Source organism: Macaca fascicularis, chromosome 4, assembly GCF_037993035.2.
Source record: "Macaca fascicularis isolate 582-1 chromosome 4, T2T-MFA8v1.1".
Classification (NCBI taxonomy): domain Eukaryota; kingdom Metazoa; phylum Chordata; class Mammalia; order Primates; family Cercopithecidae; genus Macaca; species Macaca fascicularis.
The window spans coordinates 39,068,807-39,080,111 of NC_088378.1; the positions used below are offsets into that span (position 1 = coordinate 39,068,807).

The 11,305-nt window shown below is 40.3% G+C and overlaps 1 protein-coding gene across 3 annotated transcripts in view; it reads right to left on the reverse strand.

Annotated features, from left to right (window-relative positions):
* HBS1L (HBS1 like translational GTPase) overlaps nt 1-11,023 on the reverse strand; it is a 93,949-nt gene extending 82,926 nt beyond the window's left edge. For all 3 annotated transcript variants that reach the window (XM_005551902.3, XM_005551901.3, XM_015448696.4), the window contains exons 1-2: nt 10,850-11,023; nt 6,430-6,495 (exon numbers count right to left, since the gene is read on the reverse strand). In XM_005551902.3, the coding sequence (XP_005551959.1) occupies nt 6,430-6,495; nt 10,850-10,892 (109 nt within the window). In that variant the 5' untranslated portion in view covers nt 10,893-11,023. The remainder of the gene's footprint in view (nt 1-6,429; nt 6,496-10,849) is intronic.
* Nucleotides 11,024-11,305: the final 282 nt, after the last annotated feature.

Here is an 11,305-nt window from a genome sequence, read left to right on the forward strand (position 1 = left end):
TTACAATATTACTCTTTAGTTTCAACCCTTTCTTACATCTCCTATCTCCTTTCACCATTTTTTTTAAAGTGTAAAATCCTATATTTACTGGAATACTTAATAGGAAATTAATTTATCTTTTCAAATGTGCAAGCATTTTTATTAAGATGATTATTTCTGTTAGTACTCTACAGGTGGAGTGGTTTGTCCTGATCTTATTTTTTCCATGTAATTCTGAAGATCACAAAGACTTTTAAGAATGCACGTTATGTTGCATATACCTCTCTATTTCCCCCCTCTTGTGCAAGGAGATAACAACACTGGTATAAAGTCAGCATGGCTAAATAGCAGAAGAGACATCCTATTTCATCAATTCTCTAAGAGGACAACTTTTTTTCACATTACAAATCTCAGAATTAGAGATGTGTCTTTCAATCAAATGACATCTTAGCATTACATAATACTTAGACTGATAGCTTTCAGTTTTAAAGTGGTCCTTAAAATAATGATATACCTTACAATTCATAGCATTTTAGATTTAATGTGGTATAAATGAGGCCCTTTGGTCCCTGGTGCTTTCCTGGCTTTAATAAACTGTGTACAGTTTAGTCTAAAAGTAACAAACATACTTCCCCCAACTTCTCCTCCTACCCATGAAGTAGGAGGGAGAAACCCAAAACAAATTAAAAAAATTAAGTGAGGCATGAAATCAGATGTTTCCCTTAACAAGTTTCAGTCAGGAAGTACTGACAGGGAACAGGAAGTTTTCAATGTACAGGTTTCTCCTCTGCCTGCCAGGAGCTATTTTTTCTGCAATGGGGTCGGGCTGGTCCTGTACCACCACACACACCCAACACATAATTCCAACTCAGAAACCTATACTGTGGCCACTATTCTGGAAGTAGTAATGGTTGGATTTGCGAAGGGTGGGTGGGGGGAAGAGTAAGAAAATTCCCCCAGGAGAAACATTGGGTTGGTGTAAAAGTAACTGCAGGTTTTTCCATTACTTTCAAACGGTGGGTGGGTGAGGCGGGGAGCAGTCCAAACCTCTGAAATTGTACTGAGAGCCCCAAAAGCAACAAATACAAGAAATAATGGAGTGAGAGAAAGTAATGATGAGAAAATGATAAATACAAAATGCTATTCTCTAAAATTGTAAATCACAAACTTTGATGGAAGTGCTTTCTGAAAAAATGGACACTTATAATTTTCAAAACTTAAGGCATTTTGGCAAACATAAAAGTGCAAAGAATTCAAAACCTAACACCTGAAACTTCCTAAAATGGTTTCCTAAACACCTTAAAATAAAAATCACATGAGGCATTCATTAAAAATACAGCTTTCTAGGCTTCTTCCCCTGGAGATTATGATTCAGTGGTGCTGGAATGAAGCAGGAAATTTGTATTCCTAAGAATTATTCCGGCCAGGCACAGTGGCTCATGCCTGTAATCCCAGCACTTTGGGAGGCCCAGGCAGGTGGATCACCTGAGGTCAGGAGTTCAAGACCAGCCTGGCCAACATGGCAAAACCCCATCTCTACTAAAAATACAAAATTAGCCAGGCATGGTGGCGGGCACCTGCAATCCCAGCTACTTGAGAGGCTGAGACCTGAGAACTGCTTGAACCTGGGAGCCACGTGGAGGTTGGGGTGAGCCGAGATCATGCCACTGCACTCCAGCCTAGGATACAGAATGAGACTCTGTCTCAAAGGGAAAAAAAAAAAAAAAACTACTCCCAGCAGATTCATATCACAAGGTAAGATTAAGAAACACTGGTGACCTACAAGTCTTCCCTTTCTTCTGTCACACCAATACACCACTTTGTGGACCATGATCAATTATCTGCACAAAATACTAGCTCCCTTACTCAAAAAACTCCAATCAGTCGACACTAAAAACACAAAATTAAAAACTGTCTTTCACAATTTCGTTCCCATTTTCTTTCCTAGCCCTGTTTCCTCCTGCCACGTGCATTAATCCTGGTAGTCTGATGAAACAAGCCTCACTTACAGGTCACTGCTTAAGCAACACTGTTTCCTCTAGCTGGGATGCCATTCTTACTCCCAAATTTACTAGCTTCAATCCCAACTCCTTCCAGAAGCCTTCCCATACTCTTTCAGTCAGGGTTATTTTCTTTACCCACCATACTGTTGTAGCAAGTTATGTGAACAAGACTTTAAACAAGCTTCCTTATACCAAACTAATTTATAAATGTATTAGAATAACATTTTTCTTACAAAAAAAAAAAAACACACAATAAAGGTTTGAAATTAGAATGGAGCAAATAAAGATTACTTCTAATCATATTCGCTGAAACAAAATACATCACCATTCAAATAAAGTTTTACATACAAACTTTTTGCTACCCCCACTCTTTGACATAGGTTCAATACTCAGTATCAAAGTCAATCTTTCTAAAAGAAAGAAAAGTTAACATTTAAAAATCACCATCCTAGGTTGGGCATCGTGGCGTACACCTATAACCCTGGCACTTGGGGAGGCCACCGCAGGAGGATCACTGGAGCTCAGGAGTTTGAGGCAAGCCTGGGCAGCGTAGTGAGACCAGGAAAACTGGGCTTAATAGAATTCAAAAAAATATACACATGCTGATGAATTTTAGAGAGAAATTCCAATTAATTGGTAAAGTCATTCAATTATCAGACTTCATTACACCATGAATATAATCAGCTATTCAATGACATTAGCTGCTTAAGAAAGGAAAATATTCTTCTAAAACTATTCATTTTTTATTGAAAATTACTTGGAAAATATACCACTAAAGAGGAAAGTTAAGTTTCTTATCTGATATTACTGTTATTTTTAAAATGTTCTGAAAATTTTAAAAATCCAAAGTCGTATGCTTTTGTTAAAAATATCAGTTTTTCACAGAAGAAACTCAAAAACATTTAACTATCTCCTGCTTTGATAAGATCAGTTGGCTTCTGGTGTGTTCGAAAAGTAACTCTCAAGAGTCAGACTGTCCTGAATACAAACCACAGGTAAGAGCCACATCAAAAGCTATGAGAGACACATGGATAAACTCTGACCCTGTCCTCAAGAAAGCTAGGCCATAAATGCAAATCTCAGAGAAACACCCTTTGAAGGTCTGACTTTCTGTGCTGTTAGCTTATTATTCAAGATAACATAACATTTATCCAGAGAAGCCTAAATGACTATATTAACCTGCAATATTAAGGTGTCTTTCAGTAATCCCCCATCTGAAAGATTCCACGCTTACACAAAGCCATATTCAACCAACTTCCAAGTCCTGTAGACCTCAACTCCTGTAAATTTTCTCTTGAATGTATTTCCAAATCCAATGCTACCACTCTTGCCCTCAACAAATGGTTCTCAATGCATATCACGAGCATACCCCCGGTGGGCTTGTTAAAACATCTGCTATGCCTCACTCCCAGTTTCCGACTCTTGGGTGGAGTCCCCAACATTGCATTTCGAACAAACTCTCAAGTGATGCTGATGGTTCACTTTGAGAACACTGTCCTAAATAGCCTCATCTCCTCTAGATAAATACATATAACACTCTCCTAACGAGTCTACTTACATCTACCCATATACCACCTTTAATCCATTATCAATGTATTAGAGATTTTTTAACTCAAATCTAATATAACCATATCATCTTCTCAGTTCTATGAATATGCCATGCTCTCTAATGTGCTTAGAATGCAAGTGATGAGGATAGCACTACCAGACATCACTTTGTCACCTCTAATATTTAAGTTACCTAGTCAACTGTGATGCTGAATTATAGAAGCCCCAAAGGGCAAATGCCTAAGAGGTTCCTAGAAAAATGTGAAATTGTTTTATTCCTAAATCACTATAAAATGTCTTTTCTCTTTTGAATCCCTGAATAAGGAGCTATAAAGGAATGCTGCTTATTAAGCCATCTCTCAGCTTCTAACCTACCATCCTTTACTAAGCTTTGTGATGCTGGATTGAAGTCACTGCAAAGCACGTTTCTTCTTTGATACCCAGCTCCCTTTTAGGATCATCCAATAAGGAGATACTAAAGGGACACTGGAAAGCCAGAGAAGGCAGGCACATGCTCCTCTCCCTTTGCTTCTTGTTCCAGTATCACCCCAGCAATACTCACTTCACCTTCCAGAAGTAGTTTCTTCCAGTAACTGCAATTAATATCCATTTTCGGTTTTTCGAAAACTCCCAGAACCAGCTTCAATCTGCCTCTTCACTCCCCAGACAACACAACCAGCCAGTAGGTTGGAATCCCCTCTTTAAAAGACTGAATCCCCAGCTCTAAGATTCAGGGGCTTTCTGAGGCACCAGCATCAGTCATGCAGTGCCTCCTGCCCAGAGGTCTGAGTCCTGGCCCCACAGTCCCTCTTGAAAACTTCAGAGGCAACGCAGCAAAAAACCGTCTCCTCAAGGTCTAAGTCACAGTTCCAAGGTGCCTCCACCAGCTTCTAAAAGGTGATGTCAACCTTGCCATTTGTTCCCCCAAGAACTAGGGACAGTAAAGTGCTTCCTGAACTTATTACCTTCTTGATATCCTGGTTGCACTTTTTGCATTCTTTGTTCTATAATACCTGGTTAACAACTTTTTATGTTAAATACTTTCTGATAAAATAACTGGTACAATCTTTATCTCCTAACAGAATATGGACTGATAACAGTGAAACATTAAAAGATGAGAGGAAAGGCCACGATTAAGCTAAATGAGAAAAGTACTTGACCAGAAGGGCAGGCCTGTAAATAAAGAGCTAGATGCATTTCAGAATAACCAATTAACAGGAAAAAGGTGGTAAGAGTAGACACGATAAAGATAACTTCTAGCATATCTATGCCTTTATAAAGAAAAAGAAATTATAAAAGTCAGAAGGGACATATTTGGTCAGAAGAGGCTAAAAATGGGATGAAAATAGGTACAGTTTATAAGACAGCCCAGCAGACTAGAAGGTAATTAAGACAAGGATGTCTTAGTCCATTCAGGCTGCTATAACAAAATGCCATAAACTAGGTAGCTTACAAACAGAAATTTCTGACAGTTCAGAGGCTAGGAAGTCCAAGATCAAGGCAGCCTGTGTGCGGTGAAGGCCCACTTTCTGGCTCACAGATAGCACCCACTTGCTGTGTCCTAACATGATAGAAGCGCAAGAGTTCTCCTTGGGACCTTTTTTATTAGGGCACTAATCCCATTTATGAGGGCTCCACCGTCACGGCCTGATCACCTACCAAGGGCCCCACCTCCTAATACCATCACCTTGGGGGTTAGAATTTCAACATGTGAATCTGAGAGAAACACAAACATTCAGACCATGGCAGAAGGCTCTGAAAGAAATGTTTATTAAATCTTTAAACTTGTGAAAAATGAGTTTTATAAATTACATTTATGCTACATTCAACTATAGGTAAATATACTATTATACCCTCTTTCTATACCATAGTAAATTTTTTTTTTCCATTTTTTGAGATGGAGTTTAGCTTTTGTTGCCCAGGCTGGAATGGGGTGATCTCAGCTCACTGCAACCTCCGCCTCCCGGGTTCAAGTGATTCTCCTGCCTCAGTCTCCCGAGTAGCTGGGATTACAGGCACTCGCCACCATGCCTGGCTAATTTTTGTATTTTTAGTAGAGACGGGGTTTCACCATGTTGGCCAGGCTGGTCTCGAACTCCTGACCTCAGGTGATCCACGTGCCTCAGCCTCCCAGAGTGCTGGGATTACAGGCGTGAGCCACTGCACCCAGCCTATACCATACTAAAATTTAGCAGGGCATTTTAACCTGTGTAGATAGTAGGCTGAAATTTGGAGACAAGGGTAGTGTTAGGGAAATAAGTGAGAGGAGGATCAGGACTAATGACGCAGTCTTTGCAGGGAAGAATATATGAATGTTTTCCTTGTATGGTGGCAGAGAAGAAATCTTTGGGCTGATAATCTAGAAGATACAGCTCCAATGTGGAATCATACAGAAATATGAATGCCAAATCCCTCTCCAAATCAGACTCCAAAAGAAGTCTGAACTACATGTATTGGTTTATTTACCAGACTGTTTAACAATAGATAAACTAAAGTACTATATAAAGGAAAGTCTATGCATAAGACCTCCATGTTTCTAACACTCAAAGGATCCTTGAGGATATAATGGCTGCCTGCCTCTAGAGGCTTCAGAATTTCATTATTGACTAAATTACCATTTTAGTATATTTAGATTAACTGCAGGATGCAAAGTATGCTGGGGAAAAAAAGCCAAAGTCTTTTTTATATTATTTAAAACTAAATAACAGAATCACAAGTTTAAATTCTACTCACAGGTAAAGAAATTATTTTATATGCCTTTAAAAAATAACATATAATTAACTTTTTAAGTGTTATACATTACAGTCTCACAGAACACTTCTAGTCCTTGAACGACTAACATTTACTTTATGTTTTTAAACACCAAATCAAAGGAATCAAATTATTTTTTAAAATTCACCTGTTGATGGCGAAATACAATAATCATCCTCTACAGACTGGCCATAGAGATCATCATCTTCAAAATCTAAAATAAAGACAAAAGAGATAAATTCATTTACAAGTTCTTTTTATATTCTTAGTTACTAGTGAGGAAGCATCTGAATCCTCTCCAAAATAAACTGTTTATCCAAAATTTAAGGAATCTAGAATGTCTATTTTCAAAAAAACTCTAAGAATTTCACCCACAAAATAGTTATCTACTAACTATATTTATAAAGACATATACAGTTCTTCAGTTGTTAAATTAATTGGGTTACCCAGGTCCCAAGTTTTCACCTCATAGGATCAAATATAATAATCCTATAAAAAACATAGCTGAGGTCAGGTACGGTGGCTCACGCCTGTAATCCCAACAGTTTGTGAGGCCGAGGTAGGCGGATCATGAGGTCAGAAGTTTGAGACCCACCTGACCAACATAGCGAAACCCCGTCTCTACTAAAAATACAAAAATTAGCTGGGCGTGGTGGCGCACACCTGAAATTCCAGCTACTCAGGAGTCTGAGGCAGGAGAATCACTTGAACCCAGGAGGTGGAGGTTGCAGTGAGCCGAGATCGCGCCACTGCACTTCAGCCTGGGTGACAGAGAGACTCCATCTCAAAAAAAAAAAAAAGAAAAGAAAAGAAAAGAAAAAAAAATACTTAGTTTCTCCAGTGTTGACAAAAATCTGAAATAAACCATTTTTTTTTACCAAGTTCCCTCTATAACCAAAGCACGTCTCTTCCACAGAACTGACTAACATGGGGGTATACAATAGATCACGAAAGTAGTATTTCTTCATGAAGAGCTAAGTAGCATCCATACAAACCAGCTTACCCTAAACCCCTATGCTCACCCACTGATGGCTAATTGCCCTTTTTTTCCTGCTTCCTGGGATATGCTCTTTGCCTTGATTTTCCTAGGCCATTTCTTTCTGCTAGCTAAGGTTCTAGCTCAAATGTCTCCTCTTTGCACAAGTCTTCCCTGACCACTCTGGGTAAAGCAGTAAGCCCCTCTGCCACTGTTACCCTCCAGCACACTTACCCAATTTACAGAGTACTACGCCTGTTCACTACATGAGACTATCAGCTTCTTCAGGGCAAGACTTGGTTTAGCCACCTGGCACACATGTGGAACTAGATTAATATTTGTTTTATCATAAATTAACAAATCAAACTAATTACAACTAAAAACCCACAAAGAACATAAATATATTTACATAAATTTCACTTCACAAACACTAACACCATGCCAGGGAGTAGTTGAGACAACTGTGGTATAACAGTGAACACATTTCGAGTTATCACTGCACCTAAAATCTGACAAGGTATACACCCAAGAAAATGGGCAATTACAAAACCACGTGGTAAGTGCCTGACGTGAGAAACACAGAGCAATTTGGGAACACACACATGAACGACAAAACTAGAACTGGGAGTGGGGTAGCCAGGGAAAGATCCCCAGGAATATAAAATCCAAACCAATCCCAAAGGATAGAGTTAGCTAATTTCTGAGGGTATTCATGCAGCAGAAACAGCATGCTCAAAGGCTGAGACCAAATGCTTACAGCAAAGAAAAATTAGATAAATGCTACTATTGGGCAAAAAGATATATGATTAAATAAATTATTAGATCACAATCCCAAGTTAGTAAAAATTTATTTGAAAATAAACAAGGGGCCATTCACAAACAAAATATTTTCAGATACTGAAGACAACAATAGGTCAGGCATGGTGGCTCACACCTATAATTCTAGTACTTTGGGAAGCCAAGGAGGCAGGATCTCACTTGGGCCCAGGAATTTGAGTCCAGCCTGGGCAATACAGCCAGATGCTGTCTCTACTAAAATAAAAAAAATCAACCAGCCATGGGGCACATGCCTATAGACCTAGCTACTCTGGAGGCTGAGGCAGGAGGACTGCTTGAGCCCAGGAGTTGGAGGTTACAGAGAGCTATGATCATGCCACTGCACTCACACCGCAGCTTGGCCAACAAAGTGTGATCCCGTCTCTTAAAAAAAAAAACATAATGAGACTCTTTTTTTACTAAGTCAGCTTGTCAATGCTGAAATTGACCCTAAAGTGCCACCACATAAAAAGATGAAGAGAATTCTTTCCTGCAATCTTCGTAGTTTGTTTCCTCAATCAACAAAATTATGGAATATTTACTACATGTAAAGAACACTATGTCAGCCACTTAAAGTATGGATTTTGCTTTCCTGGGACTTTTAAATCAGTGACTGAGGCAGTCATGTAAAGTATTATATAAATTACAGAGAAAGGCCGGGCGCGGTGGCTCAAGCCTGTAATCCCAGCACTTTGGGAGGCCAAGACGGGCGGATCACAAGGTCAGGAGATCGAGACCATCCTGGCTAACACGGCGAAACCCCGTCTCTACTAAAAACACAAAAAATTAGCCGAGCGAGGTGGCGGTGCCTGTGGTCCCAGCTACTCGGGAGGCTGAGGCAGGAGAATGGCGGGAACCCGGGAGGCGGAGCTTGCAGTGAGCTGAGATCTGGCCACTGCACTCCAGCCTGGGCGACAGAGCGAGACTCCGTCTCAAAAAAAAAAAATTAAAAAAAAAAATAAATAAATAAATAAATTACAGAGAAAAACAAAGTGGGAGTTAAGTAGAGAAACCAATAGGTTTTAGAACACACACTCTCTCTAATGAGGTTGTATTACTTAAGAGAATTTTTAAATTATTATTCTGAGAATTCAAGAGAAAGCCTAACTGGGAAGAAGAGAAATAAACTGGACCTTGATAATGAGTACAACTTTTATAAACAAGAAAAGGGGATGAACCTCCTTAATGTTACAGGAACAGCTTGGTTATGATGTCACCAATTGTTCCAAAGAAACATGACAACCTGACCTTAAGTAGCCAAGGTGCTCCCTGAGGCCAACCACCTCTCCTCCATGAAGCATTCCTTCACATAGAAATCCTGCTTACTCCCCCCAATCCATTCTGAATTAAGTGTTCTCATCTGTGTATCCCTCCCATAGCGTTTTCTCAGTACCTTTTGTAGCATTTTTCATACTCTAATAATCTGTAACTGGTATAATCTTCTCCTTTTAGACTACCCTCAAATATCTTACCGTCAGTCCTCAAAGCTTAGAACAGTACTCTAAGCACTAACTTAATGGTGGTTGAGGAAATGATAAACAACTATTAAAGAAACGAATAATAATTAGGCCTATTCATGTACTTTATATTTGCAAAAATATCTCTCAGTCTAAAGTCATTTCTTAGGTGACAATGGTCCACATGCAACACCATCCATTGCAATACTTATTTAAAAGGGCCTCTATTCTAAAGTAACCACCAGAAAATTCACATGTTCTAGACGGACTGAAGTCACAGGTTCCAAATGGAGAACAGGGTGTTAGCTGCCCTCACTCTAGTTAGAGCACACTGATGTTCCATAATAATCTACTGGGGTGCCAACGACAATCACCAACATATTAAGCATTACATGTTCTGCACTTTGCAAAGCATAGGTCTTTATTCTTCTTCTGCATTAGTTCATACTTGTTTATATTTTTAGTTTATGTGATGCTTGGTGATGCCTATAGTTATCTACTGCATGAAGAGGGATGTGCTCCTCCTAAAAATAATTCTAACTCCTGTTAACTCCTACAGAACATTCATATAGACATTTTTCTTTTATTTCATTTTTTAATATCAAAAAGTCCTTTCCCATACACTCTTTCTTCTAGTACCGCCGTTTATTTACATTTCAAAATACATTTACATCAAGCATTACCAGCCAAGAACTGAGTATAAACTTCACGATCATCTGATCGACTCATTATTTGGGCCTTTTTAATATGTGTCTTTTCTACTGTCTCCTAAGATTCCACTTTGAAATTTGTTGAAAAATAAATTAGCGCAAACTGGTTCTGCACTAAGTATGTATGGACACACAGAAAAGATTTACCGTGTAAATCTAGCACAGGTACAGGTCTGTTGAATGTAAGCATTAAGTCAATCTGTGTTTTACAAATAAGCAACGTTTCAAGGACATTTCTCAAAGGGGGTCTGAAAGAGAGGAGCTAGAAGCAGGCACGTGAGTGCCCGACATGGGAGGAAACAATGGAAGAGGTGATAATGCTTACGTGACTAAATATCACCGGATCCCAACCTCACCAATGTCCTACCCATATGACGCTATTCAGCACCTCTCCCTCCCCAAACAAAATCAACACCAGAGGGCAGAAATCATGACTTTAAAACGACGGCATTCGGCGGCACTAGAAGGCCTGTAATATTCCCCAACTGGGCTCTCCCAATTCCGACAGGGCACCACTGACGAGAAACTCACAGATTGAAGTAGATGCCAACGGGCTAGGATCCCAGCTGTAACCGCAAAAGAACGTCCCGGCATGACCCTGCCTCCTACCTTCATCGTAGTTATAGCCTCGAACATTCCGATGCCGGGCCATGACGGCGGAGAGGGCGTTTGCCACAGCCCCTTAACTCCTTCCAAAACACTCCGCTTAGATACTGATAAGGTGCCAACTGCGCCCTGGAGAACCCCCATGCGCCATCTTGGTTTCCCGCAAGCCTCTGCGCCGAGCGCCTGCGCAAGCGCGACGTCTTATCTGTGCACCGCGCGACGGCAAAGCCTGGGGGGGGGGGGTCACTGTTCGACTCCCTGAGGGCGCATGCGCACTGCTGCGCACGGCGGGAAGAGGGGAGGGAGCCTTTGGGCGTGGCCCCACCCAAAGGTTGGGCGACGGAGGGGGATGGGGAAATCGCGCCTCCTAGAACTGACTGGTTTGGACTAAATGTTGCAAGCGGGGAACCTTGACCTACTTACGCCAGCGTTCTGGATTATTTTACAAATGTGGTTTCT